Source organism: Cydia amplana, chromosome 3, assembly GCF_948474715.1.
Source record: "Cydia amplana chromosome 3, ilCydAmpl1.1, whole genome shotgun sequence".
Lineage (NCBI taxonomy): Eukaryota > Metazoa > Arthropoda > Insecta > Lepidoptera > Tortricidae > Cydia > Cydia amplana.
In genome coordinates this window covers 3,631,365-3,644,782 of record NC_086071.1, presented here as the reverse complement: position 1 = coordinate 3,644,782, position 13,418 = coordinate 3,631,365, and the positions used below count along the sequence as shown (strand labels likewise).

The 13,418-nt window shown below is 36.4% G+C and overlaps 2 protein-coding genes across 2 annotated transcripts; one reads left to right on the top strand and one right to left on the bottom strand.

The window, feature by feature from the left end:
* Positions 1–1,315: 1,315 nt before the first annotated feature.
* LOC134662887 (anaphase-promoting complex subunit 10) lies at positions 1,316–3,396 on the top strand. The gene is made up of 3 exons (XM_063519197.1): positions 1,316–1,446; positions 1,820–2,056; positions 3,140–3,396. The coding sequence occupies exons 1-3, from the start codon at positions 1,350–1,352 to the stop codon at positions 3,349–3,351; spliced, it is 546 nt and encodes a 181-aa protein (XP_063375267.1). The 5' UTR covers positions 1,316–1,349; the 3' UTR covers positions 3,352–3,396.
* A 305-nt stretch (positions 3,397–3,701) lies between these two features.
* LOC134662378 (translation initiation factor eIF2B subunit epsilon) lies at positions 3,702–13,418 on the bottom strand. The gene is made up of 10 exons (XM_063518585.1): positions 13,271–13,418; positions 13,043–13,167; positions 12,464–12,655; positions 10,668–10,851; positions 7,577–7,821; positions 7,155–7,274; positions 6,586–6,896; positions 6,297–6,479; positions 5,007–5,287; positions 3,702–3,972 (listed from the first exon to the last, which is right to left on the bottom strand). The coding sequence occupies exons 1-10, from the start codon at positions 13,355–13,357 to the stop codon at positions 3,769–3,771; spliced, it is 1,932 nt and encodes a 643-aa protein (XP_063374655.1). The 5' UTR covers positions 13,358–13,418; the 3' UTR covers positions 3,702–3,768.

The following is a 13,418-nucleotide window of genomic DNA, read 5'->3' as shown; positions in this document are numbered from 1 at the left end:
GTGGTTGGGGCCTTGATCTATGGTGAGGTCTCAGCTGTCACCTGTCACTCCTGTCAGTGTCATAAGAGGAGAAATAAGAATTCAATAGAACGGCGCGTCTCTACTCTAATCATTAATTACACAGTATTTATCTAACAAATCGATGAAAACAACTACTACTCTAACCAGATTTAAACTGTGCTTGTTATAATATTCTCCAGGTATGAATCACACAACTTGATAACAAAACAATATTAATTTTAAAACTCATATACTATGCACCAAAACTAAGATATCCCAGTTTCTATATGGAAATTTTTACTCTTCGCAAAACCACAAACTTAACCACAGCCCTAACCGCCTACTATGCCTTCGCAAATTCATGGTTACGATACGGGATCTTAACATGGGGTAACAGTATTACAGTACAGATGCACACGACTTATTCGTAATGCAAAAAAACTGTGTTCGCGTATTAATAAGAATCCGAAATTGGGAAAGTTGCAAACCTCATTTTTTTTAATCTCATTTTATTAATCTTGGCATACTCTCTCTACCATCTATATATATATATATTTTCGAATTGGGCATATATTTAAGAAAAAACATTCACTTGTTCCAAGAGCTACCAAATAAAAGACTAAAATATAAGCTTGAATTAGGTACCCGTCCCAAACCTAGAAATATACTGGAAAAGCCCTCATTATGTAGCAGTTAAATATTATAATCAAATCCCGAACTATATAAAGGCAGAGGAAAAACGGATAACGCAAAAAAGTTGAAATTGAACAGAAGTTTACAAAAACAACATAACTGCTTAGAGCGGTTGACACTTTTTTAAGAACATTGTTAATTGTTTCAGGTGTCAACCAGTGTAGTCAGTTATGTTGTTTTTGTAAACATCCCTTCAATTGTTCCTTACAGGCAAAGCCTACTACTCAGTCACAGAATTCCTTAATGATAGTTTTAATAAGTAATGTAAATAATTTTGATATACCTTTAATTCTAAGGCTTGTTTGTGTTCCAAAGATATTACATAAATAATTTTGTTTATTTTGTTGATACTTAGATTACTTAGCTTAAGGAAGTATTTGCAATACCCTTCTAGGGTCCATGAGACACTTTTATACTTTATACTTTGTATATTTTGTAAGAACTCTTTACCATGGTGCAATAAACGATATTATGATTATAGTTAATTTATTTATATTATCTATTTTAATCAAGTGATTGCTCATAGAAAACTATTCTATAGAATAGAATCTTTGATTACTGAATCTTACTTTCGAACACCGCAATCCAGTTTCTAAGTAGGTATTAATTTCGTGTACTTTCTTTTTCAGCCGTGTTTCTTCAAACCAATACGAAGCATGACATCTGATAAAGATCCGCTTACCAGCGAGAGATCTGGAAGAGTGAGAGAAGTCGGCAATCACGCCATTTGGAGTCTGTCATCTTGTAAGCCAGGTTGGTTGCGTCAAATAGATAGCGATGATCAAAGTGGCCTAATATATCAAAACACTTCCTTGTTCCTATAGTAACAGAGGTGTGGTGTGTTGCAATACATTTGGCCACTTTGGTTGTCACTGTCTATTTTATGCTGACTACTAATGAATTGTACAAATGCAGGAGTTAGCCAGTGATTGTAAATTGTGAAGGGTCTGAGATAAGTCACAACATATGAAAAGTTAACTAGCTTGCTTGCACATAAAAAAAAAAGTAAGTTTTGACAAAAATGCTAGAGAAAGTGGTTTAAAATTATCTGAAAAATTGGATATAATAGGCTATGCATTGTGCTGCAGTGTGCATGTATTTAACATTAATTTATTATCATTCACAGGCTTTGGTATAGACCAGCTGAGGGATGACTGTATGGACACATATTGGCAGTCAGACGGTCAACTGCCACACCTAGTCAACATCCAATTTCAGAGAAAGACTATGGTGTCGCACATCTACATCTACACCGACTACAAACTGGACGAGAGCTACACTCCCAGCAGAATATCCATCAGGGCCGGAACACACTTCAATGATTTACAGGAAATTGAAGTTATTGAATTAATCGAGCCGAGTGGTAATTCAAAGTTTAATCCAACACACAGTATCTTCGGATGCGTTTTTAGGATTCCGTAGCCAAATGGCAAAAAACGGAACCCTTATGGATTCGTCATGTCTGTCTGTCTGTCCGTCCGTATGTCACAGCCACTTTTTTCCGAAACTATAAGAACTATACTGTTGAAACTTGGTAAGTAGATGTATTCTGTGAACCGCATTAAGATTTTCACACAAAAATAGAAAAAAAAAACAATAAATTTTGGGGGTTCCCCATAATTAGAACTGAAACTCAAAAACATTTTTTTCATCAAACTCATACGTGTGGGGTATCTATGGATAGGTCTTCGAAAATGATAGTGAGGTTTCCAATATCATTTTTTTCTAAACTGAATAGGTAGTTTGCGCGAGAGACACTTCCAAAGTGGTAAAATGTGTGTGTGTGTGTGTGTGTCCCCTGTAACTTCTAAAATAAGAGAATGATAAAACTAAAAAAAATATATGATGTACATTACCATGCAAACTTCCACCGAAAATTGGTTTGAACGAGATCTAGTAAGTCGTTTTTTTTTAAATACGTTATAAATCCCCTAAATACGGAACCCTTCATGGGCGAGTCCGACTCGCACTTGGCCGCTTTTTTGTAGTACTAGGGATGGGCAAACTTTTAAAGAGATGTGCCAACCACAGTAGAAATCATCTGTCAAAGAGCCACAAAAGCTTAATTGACTAGTGTAAGTCCACCAAGTGTTAACTGTTTGAGCAAGCATAGGTGGATCCACATGCAACTCGCGGATGGGGATTGCCGACTCCTATTGTAGTGGAATGTAGTGGATAAATTACTCGTAACATAAGAATCATGACACCAAATCATAATGCAACATACATTGTGGAAATCCATAATAGCAAATATTGAAATAGTTGTTGAGGAGAATGAGTTAACATGTGTTCTAAAATACATGAAATAGAAAAAAGAATTTGGCTTGCAATGCAATACAACTTTTACTAAATGAGTACCTATTCTAGTTTTTCTAACATATTTTTTCTTATGCTACGTTGGTAGCCAGCATCTATTCTAAAATTGTTTTAATCATTCTTCTTTCAGGATGGGAAATGATACCGATCAAAGACATGCATGACAGACCAATAAGAACATTTATGATCCAGATAGCAGTTTTGAGCAACCACCAGAACGGGAGAGACACACACATGAGACAGATCAAAGTGCATTCTCCTTGTGAACCCACTTCATTTGATATTAATAAATTTAGGAACTTTTCTACAGTCCAATTCCAGCAGTACACTACTATCCGATAAGTTTCCTCTTCTGTTCCGAAAGCTAAGGATAATCCAGCCTTATTTATTGATTGTGTCTTACATTGCCTGAAATCGGTACCATTGGGGTCGGAAACTGTCCAAGGTTTTTATAGATTGACAAGGAAATTGACAGGGGAATAGGGGAAACCTGGTGCGATCTATACACTAGCGTCTTTCGAGCGTCGGCGTCTAGTCAGCGCTATATAAAATGGTGTTGCTGCGCAGTTGCGTCAACGTTGCGTCGAGCAGCAGCCATAGAGTTGACTAGACGCCGTCGAGACTAGTGTGGGGGTTAAAAAGCTACGACCGGCCAACCTCTTTGCTTGACCATTCAATCAAAAACTATAAAATAATTATCATTTTATATTGAATTAACTGAATAAATCTGTACAGTATACACAAGTTTGTATTACATTTTCAGTCTGATTCCTCACTCTCTGCCTCTTGAAGCCATTCGAAGAATTTAACCAACGGTGCCTGTTGGGCGATAGGACTCCCGTTTTGTTGCAAGTCATCGTACCACTCCAGTAGCGAGTCCTCGTCAACAACGTCTGCTCCGTACAACAACTGTATAACCTGGCCCGCTTTTCCATTCAGCCATTCGCATTTGATACAACTTTCCTGAAAACAGTTATGTTTCTGTTTTATTAGTCATTTGCCATCGCCATAATCGCCATCAGATATATCGGAGCGTCCAAAGTGCTCACAAATATGTGAACACGCCTCTATTGTCAAGCCGTTAGAGTGCGTCCGTTTACATAATTTTGAGCACCTCGGCCGCTCCGATATTTTATTACGATTCAAGTGAAATCAAGGAAATTGGCAACGAAACACGACCGAAGGGAGTGTTTTAAAAAGTATTTAAAACGATTTGCGAATTATCTTTTCGCACGTGTATCGTACGTTTTACAGAACATATGGTCATTAAATTTTTCGGCATAGGCACGTATTGTGCTAATTACCGCACTAGGGCGGTTAAGTAGCACCTAGCACCATATACAGGTGCTAATTACCGCACTAGGGCGGTTAAGTAGCACCTAGCACCATATACAGGGTGGTCCAAACCTTGACGTCCAAAAATTTTTTTTTGATTCCTCACGTCGTGGGCTATCAGAATATACCCCATGTATGTTAGCCGATTTTTCGTAGTTTTCGAGTTATGATTTTTTAAACTTTTAAATTTTATGAAATTCCGGGGTTCCCATACAGGGTGGCTAAAAATAACTGCATTCCCGTTGCCAGGGAGGTTTTGGGATTATACTGAGCAAATTTTACTATGAGACCAACCCCGAAATCGCGAAAAAAAATTTTACCCTTCCATAGAAAATGGACCACAGCTAAAATGTATGAAAGCCAATTTTTTTTTTCGCGATTTCGGGGTTGGTCCCATAGTAAAATTTGCTCAGTATAATCCCAAAACCTCCCTAGCAACGGGAATGCAGTTATTTTTTAGCCACCCTGTATGGGAACCCCGGAATTTCATAACAAAAGTTAAAAGTTTAAAAAATCACAACTCGAAAACTACGAAAAATCGGCTAACATACATGGGGTATATTCTGATAGCCCACGACGTGAGGTATCTAAAAAAATTTTTGGACGTCAAGGTTTGGACCATCCTGTATACTGTAATTTGGACACTGCTTGAGGCTACTTACTTCGACTGCTTTCAGACAATCCATGATGGAAGATTTAGTCTTAATATAGTTTGCCAGAACTGGCCGGAAGAACTTCAAGATATCTTTGACCACAGACACCACATTCTTGGCATCCGTGAGAACTGGTAGGCTCAGTAGGGCCCTCACCATGAAGAAGTTTACTTCGTGCAACTGAATGTTGTAAGCGTATCTTGACGAGTTGATTTCCAGAATGAGGTAATCACACTTTAATTTCTCTTCATACCCTCTGGCTAAACTGTCAATGACTTCTTGAAGGAAAACTGAAAATTAAAAAATATATATTAGCAAGGTGCATAAGCAAAATGGATACAATACAAAAAAAAATTAACATAAAAAATATAAGTGTAGGTACTAAATCTGTCATTTATGTATATTTATTATAGTATACAACACATAGTACTTGGTTCAGAAAATATAATAAGAGTTGGCTTATTAGGGAAGAAAAAAATGTAATATTCACACAGTAAAAAAAACTCGAGTTTATTTCTTTATTTTTGCTATAGGTACCGACTACCGATATCGCATTATCTCGCCAACAAACTATTGCATCAGATTGGCAAGTAATTATATAAAAGAAGAAGAGTGATTATGTACTTTTGATAAATAAAACAAAAATAGTCTTAGTAAGTTAGTAATGTCTTTAGCGTGGCGCGAGCTACTTGCGCAAGCATTTATTCGTAATTAGACCTTTACATAGTCGGTTCTTTAAACCGGAATTGTTTTACATGCGCCGTGTGCAATCGCAATTGGATTAAACGATTAGGTAATCAAATTATAATAAAGGAAAAATACACCACCTCCGACAAGACTCGAACTTGCGACCTCGTGGAACACCGGAGGTATTGAATTTTTCCTTTAATATAAAAATGTGTAGTATCGCTCGCAGACGTTGGCTTGATAAAAAATAATTTGATACTCAATTAATTGTTAAGGCATCAAATCAGAAATTTAAAATGACACAATGGCAACCATCTAAGTTCGCGTTCTTTTTACAAACTATGCTAAGAGGATAGTGGGGAGTGAAGACTTCTCCATACATACATAGGCCCCATTTTCCTCCCTGGATATTGATATTATTTTATATTAAAAGTTACTCTCCAGAGAGGAAAATGGGGACTATGTTTGTATGGAGAAGCAGTTAGATGACTTCGCTCCTTTCGTCTTAAGTATGATTAATCTAAAAAAATTAGGCGAAACAAAATGATATCATAAATTTTAAATAAGTACATATCAATTTATAATTAAACAGCATATTATGCTTTCACTTACTATTAGTATCATCAGGTACTGGTGAATCAGGTATTGTAGACTCTGTACTGCTGTCCGATGAGTAGCATGATTCGCTGTCACTCCAAGTTTTCTCAAAACCGATTGCTTCATCTTCTTCGCTTCCGGTTGACTCGTTTTCCCATTCCGTTCCACTTTCAGAAGTAGATTTTGCAAGTTTATGATCTGAAATGTATACTCATAGAAGATGGCTAGCAACTCTAGTAACATCATATCACCTATTCAACTCGTAGAACTAAGGATTGAAAAAACACCCTGTATGCATATTTACCATTTGATTCCAGACCTTCTTCCACCACTGAACCCTTATATTTAGTTCCACTTGATAATTTCGCATTTGAAGTAAGAATCGTTCCATTTTCTAAATCACAATCATTCTCAACTACGCAGTTTTCATCAATGTAACTGTTGATGATTTTGCAATTGTCTTTTATAACCGTATTGTTTCCAATATGGCTTCCAGAGATAGTAACGTTACTGCCTATCACACAGTTGCTCCCGATAACAGATCTGTTTACAACTGTGTTATCACTGATTTTGGTATTGGCTCCTATTAAAACATCTTCTTGGACACTGCATGACCTTAAAAACACGATTGACATTAGTTTAGAGGTGAACATTTTTAGAAAAAAGTGTAGGTAGGTAAGTATCATAATCATAATTGTTTATTGCATTTACTCTTATGCGAAAAACTAGCAAATTTTCGGTATTTTCTACTCAGGAATCACGAGTATAGGAACCTACTTACTCGTAGGTAGTAACGTTCATTTGCCCTCCCACTTTTAACGTCAAAGTCGTCAAACCAAAACAGTCAAACCCGGGGATGTAAATTAGTCTTACCTACTCAAAGTAGCAGTCTTGTTGCAGAAATTGTGGTTACCCAAGAATTCGTAGTTATCTTGGTAGAGTGCACCACTCTCTATAGACAGAGGCAGGGCCCAGTGATGTATAATGTCGCGGCTGTAAAAAAAAAAAACATTTTATATATAGACTCTAGAGTGGAGAATTGTTACCAAACCCCGTTATCAATTGTACAATTCATTGAAAATCAGGGTTCATGGTTAGAAAACCTATCAGGAAAATAAGCTATTAAAAATAAATATAATGGGTAAATAACGGTTAAATATGCTTTCAGGAAAGGGTCCTATTGAGAATATATAATGTGGTAAAAATTGCCAATGGCAGAAATAGCAACATGGAAAAAACGATTTCCGGATTACAGTACCTACAAGCTCGGTTCGCGTGACTCTTAATTTACCTACCTTATAATTTTAAATGTCCTCCAATTGGTGACAGTGGTAGCGTACATGTTGTCCTTCAACAGAACGTAGTACAAGGAACTGGCCAGTATTTCCTCGTTGATGAGAATTCCGTTAATAAAGTCGTCTCTGGTTTGAAAGTCAAAGTTGTCGGAGAACAGGGGAGGCACGGACGGTGAGCATAGTGCTATGTTAGCATCCAGCAGGTTGTGGTGCAGTTTCACTTCGGAATGGTTGAGCACGCTTTCCTGTAAAAAAACAACGGGTTGCACTCCGGCAGTGCTGCATGGCAGAAGTGAAAACTCAATCACTATTGCAAAATGTCTGCAGCATTATGTATAATTGAGGTTAACGCCATCTAGCGTTATTTCGTCGCATTACTTGAAACCCCTAAGCACATCACTGTTAGTACTCGAGTTATATTAATACCAGTTAGATGGAAACTCACTAGATGGCATTTAAATCAATAAAGAAAAACTTAATGACATTGTAAGTTTTTCGATCAGGGGCCCATTTCTCGAACGATATTAGTCTAATATTATTAGTGCGTTGTCATGGCAACCCATACGTTTTGACAGTTCGTGGACTAATAATATTTTCACCTCAGCAGCTCGAACAAGGGTACTTTGATTCTTAAAAACAGTGAGCAAAATGCGATTTTGCTCACTGAGTGAGACAAAATGACATTCAAGTGACCTTTATAGTCAAATGTCATTTCAACATGCGGGGTCTAATAAAAGTTCGAAATACTTGGGTTCTATTATCTCTGTCCCTTTCACACTGTTAGCAAAAAGAAACAGACAAAAAAAAGTTAAAACGACATTCAACAGTATATTCACGGTTTATAATAGACCCCCGAAAAACTTCAGACCGCATCGTTCCAAACCACGTACGAGTATGAATTCTTAATAATTAATAAATAAAAATAAAGTTTAAGATTTCATAAAAACTGATAAAATACTATATTTTAGGTATTTTATTGTACAATTAAAATAACGAACTCAAAAAATACACAGATCATCACGCAAAATTAATTATTTTACTTTTAAGAATTTCTACCATAGTTGACAAATAGTACGTATCCGCAATTCGGACCGTATCTTACAAAGATTTTTTTTGTTGTCAAAGTTGGCGATTGAAGTGTCAGTTAATGTTTGTTATTTCTATATTATTTTACTGGAATTTATTATTACGTTTTGTTTTTGTGTTCCATTGCGGTAATTAAACTTAATTGTTTGTATATCTTAAGAAAACATGAGTGCAGGTATTAAGTGATGAAGAAGGATTACATTTTTCAAGTTGTCTAATAGGTATGTTCTCACTGCGCTGAGGTGAAAAATGTTGTGTACTACACGAGATCAAAGTTATTTACATCTCGTGCGCTTTTGAGTCCCTTACTACGCTCAAGATTCTAAATTAGATTCACTCGCTACGCTCGTGAATCTATTATAGAATCTTTCGCTTGCACGGGACTCAAAATAAGCACTCGAAGAAATATCAAACTTTGATCACTTGTTGTACAAATAACTATAGTCTAATACCGTTCGAGAAATGGGCCCCAGGTCACGTGTCCGTCTTACGGTCACGTGATCTGTCGCGAGCTTAAAAATTTTACCCCACCTCAAAAAGTGCACAGCGCCGCTAAAGAAGTTTTCACTTCAATAAAATGAAACAAGTTACCATCAAAAACATATATTTTACCTACTTTCTCTCCGTTGTACGTCTATCAAGTGGTTCTCAAGATCTTTTTCTAGTCAGCCTAAACTCCACAGAAGTAAACTCAATGTGGTTATGTTTTTCCATTTGGCTACCTAGCTGCATCATCAGATCAGCTCCATCCATGTTAGCATATTTTTTTTTAATACACAAAACAAGCATTTATTATAACAATATAGGCAAAGGGGTAGATAATACGGGTAGGGTAGAAAAAGGGTTTCAATCGATGTGTGGAAGGGCGGCAATATTATTGGAAATACGGAAATTTCAGCTCAATCTGACACCGGGAAGTGGTTCAAATTTATGTTACAAGATTTGAAGCACATACTTACCTATAATTATACTTATACAGATAATATATGCGGTGAAGCTAGAGGCCTGTCCAGACGGGAACAATTTTTCGCCAATCTGATTCAATTGTCCGATCAAATCAGCAAACGCCAATTAGGCCACTTTCACCTATTTTAAATTCATGGTGATATTTGAACGCTCTAAATTAAAAAAAATGCCCCCAAACGCGAATACTAGCGTCACAAATTGGTATTCTTGCGTCCGCACCCCATTTTATCGGAAATATCGGTCATAATACTCATAATTGGCGGTCGAATTAGGAGAGCTAAATTGGCCTTTGCGTCCGCACGGCCTGATTTGATCGGACAATTTAATCAGATTGGCGAGAAATAGACCCCGTCTGGACAGGCCTTAAATTAAAGTGTGTAATATAGATAAAATTATCTTTAGTCTACTGTTTAACTAAGACGGTTGGTAAAAAGTTATTGTGGTCTGCCGAGGTCTGGTTGAAGGCAGCTAATGCATGAAGCCGATTTGTCCTAACTATGTCGAGTGCAGTGGATGAATCAACATTTTCTTGTTTAAAGTGGTAACACACTATCGCACCGCACCGCGACCTTGGAGCGTCGCACCCATAAGTGAGAGCGAGAAAGCGATATCTGTTTCTCGCTCTCACTTATGGGTGCGACGCACCAAGGTCGCGGTGCGGTGCGATAGTGTGTTAGCACGCTTACTCGTTGCCATAGTTACGGTCGCCTCGCTCGCCTGGGTCACTCTTAAAACATTGCATTGAAGTTTTGATTCATTAAATCATAGTAAATGCTTTTAATAGGTCAATAAATAAAAACACTTATTATAGTTAACATTTTGAGGGAAAAAAGGGGTAATACCATCATATACAAATTCAATATCATTTGAATATCATAGTTTTTTTCAAACAGCTTGGGTATGGTGACAGATGACAACTCAATACAATTTTGAGAGATTTTGCGTTTTGTGGTTATAAATTGTATGAAGATGACATCTGTCACCATACGCAAGCAGTTTGAAAAATACTATTAAGCTAGAGAAGTTTGATCTTTCTTACCAAGGGCAATGTGATAGTTTTATCCTTAGACTTGGGTTTATATTTTTTGTGGATGAGCACTTTCCTTGTGCGACCGTCGGCTGCCAAGAAAATTGGTTTGTCAGTGCCGATGAGCGGGTGCTCCCAGGACACTTGCTTGTAGACCAGAGTCATGGCTGCACCCTTATCTCTCTTGCATAATGTTCTGTAAGAGATATCTATTGTAATAATATAATGAATCGTCTATTACTGGCCACCTTCCAATAATTATACTGGAATTACCAAAATAAAAATGATATTTATTTATTTACACAATTCAAGTAAACCAAAATAAATACATACATTATTAGTTCTGAAAATTTACTTGGATGGCAGTATTGAGACTATTGAGTATAATAAACATAATCTTTTTTAGTATAAGATGTCCAGTTCAGTCAGTGGATCGTTCGTTCAAAGTAGTGTCTGACCGAAGTTTCTGTTTCAGTTTTGGCATAAAAGTCGTGTTTCAGCCGTAGTTTCGGATTCAGACAAAAAACTGCCGGAAACCTATCGACCGCGCCGAAACTTACAAAATTGCACTTTCGCATCGCGTTAGGCTAGTTTACTATAATGGTAAGTGGAATCTAATTACTAATTAGTCCTTCTCAATATGGAATAGTACGCAAAATTCTGCGTAGGAGGCGCCTCTAGCACATTCTGAAATTTCTGACGCCCTACCGCAAAACAAGAAGATCAAAATTTCGTTACCTACCTCTCTATCTAAAAAAAATATCTCTATCATAATGTCATATTTTATTATCTGTGAAAACTTGTCAAAAAACTGTTTAAGACATAGGATGTATAAGTTACTCAATGGTTTACAATGTGTGCTAGTGCTGCACTCTGGCAGCAGAAAATTGCAGTGATACCGCCTTACAATATATAATAGTTGTGGTCCAACATGCACTTAGGCAGTTTTTTATTTATTTTATTTACCTACTCATATACCACTTGCACAAATTATAGGAGTTTGTTCATATGACGAACAAGAAAGGCCAACATAATTTTTTTATTATCTCCCAAGTCCCACCCACCCAGTAGTAAGAATAGTAAGTAAACTCCAATGAAAAGTAGATTACTAATGACATAAAATTAATAATTTTTTAATATATAAATAATAATTAATTATAATTATAAAATATCAAATAAATAATTAATAAATCAGTAAGAAAACATAAAAAGGAGCACCTTGGACACCTTTGTTTCATACAACTAACTAGTGTCATATAAATATTACCATAATAAAATCATTTTGATTAAACATTGAGAGCTTGGCACTAATAGTATTAATGTGACAGCTTCTAAATTTCCTGATATTGGTACCTAACATGAATCTAGTATTAAACTGGATTGGGCATGAGTGGTGGGGATAACTGACAGAACAGGATAGTCTTATGTATCTTTCAGTAGGAGTAGCAGCGAAAGCGCTATTATTGTTTGTCCTTGTCACAGTCTCACATTTTTTTTTGTTCCCCACCATAAATTAGTATGCCCACCATAACAAATGAATTCGACCAATCATATCGTCACATTGTGTATGTTTTGTCCCTCACGGAGGCACACGTAGACCACTTCTATAGGATGCTATCTTCTATAGTACCTAATCATGGTTTTGTTCATTGTAGAAGCTTCTTCGGCACATGATACATTTCTGTTTGGCCCTATGATGTTTGACTGGTGTAGAATTTTGTCTGGAATAAAGTCAACCTAACTGACTTTATGCAATATGTTATGTGCAATAAAGCTGTTTGAGAATGAAACATAAATATAAGGCTTACTTATGTTGCTCCAACATGGAAGCATAGGGTATGCTAGCGATGCTGTTGATGGACATCAGCACAAAGTAGCCTCGGATCAAACCGGCAGCATCAATCTCTCTCATCACATCCCCCATCGTCTGGCAAGTGTCGGACATTAGCACCTGTGCGTCCAGGGTAAGACTCCATGGAGCCCGCTGTTCTTTTGCCGTCCTGCAAATATTCATTGAGAAAATGACATCAAGAACATTAATTATAACTTAAGCATTTTGAACACTAAAAAATATGTGAGTATAGGGCTAATTTGCAGAGTAAACTACAAGTATGCTAAAATCATTAAAGGCTAGAAACCTAGATGAAGGTAATCAGGAAGGTGAAACTAAAGTACAAAAATCTCCATCTCGGATGTTCTTAGAATTACCTTGCTTAAGACGAAAGGGGACAACCACCCTGAAACCGGCTTCCATACAAACATAATCCTCATTTTCCTCTCTTAACAAATGACCAGACTCACATTTTGTGTCAATATTATTCGTAACCTGCGTGTGTATTACATTTAGTTTTTATTTTAATAAAACGTTATTAATGTTTATGAGTTACCTTAAATGTTCTTTGATTTTAGCTCCGTCCTTACAACAAAATAAAATCACTTCATCAACTCCTCCCAACGCCAGAGATTCCAGGACGTAGTTAACTAGAGGCACTCCAGCGACCGTAAATAAACCCTAAATATAAAGTTTTCATTTATATATTTGAATTTTTAAAAGATGATGAAATGAAGATTGATTTCATCATGTCAGTACTATAAAATAAGGTAATATTCCTTACCATAGGTTTGTATTTTATTATAGGATCAAAGTTATTATTAAATATATCCATTACAACTACCGCTTGAACGGCATTTTCTTTCTCCATCTTTGATAATAAATATTTTTCTTTCGCTTTTAATATTTTTTTAGGTTAGTAAAGAAAAGTA

Bases quoted from the DNA above. Each gene is read 5' to 3' on its own strand.
- LOC134662887 (XM_063519197.1), top strand. From the start codon at position 1,350: ATGACATCTGATAAAGATCCGCTTACCAGCGAGAGATCTGGAAGAGTG. The intron at 1,447-1,819 runs GTTGGTTGCGTC...TATCATTCACAG, and splicing joins TCTGTCATCTTGTAAGCCAG to GCTTTGGTATAGACCAGCTG. The intron at 2,057-3,139 runs GTAATTCAAAGT...TTCTTCTTTCAG, and splicing joins TGAATTAATCGAGCCGAGTG to GATGGGAAATGATACCGATC.
- LOC134662378 (XM_063518585.1), bottom strand. From the start codon at position 13,357: ATGGAGAAAGAAAATGCCGTTCAAGCGGTAGTTGTAATGGATATATTT. The intron at 6,897-7,154 runs GTAAGACTAATT...CGTGTTTTTAAG, and splicing joins AAGACTGCTACTTTGAGTAG to GTCATGCAGTGTCCAAGAAG. The intron at 6,480-6,585 runs GTAAATATGCAT...TATACATTTCAG, and splicing joins AGAAGGTCTGGAATCAAATG to ATCATAAACTTGCAAAATCT.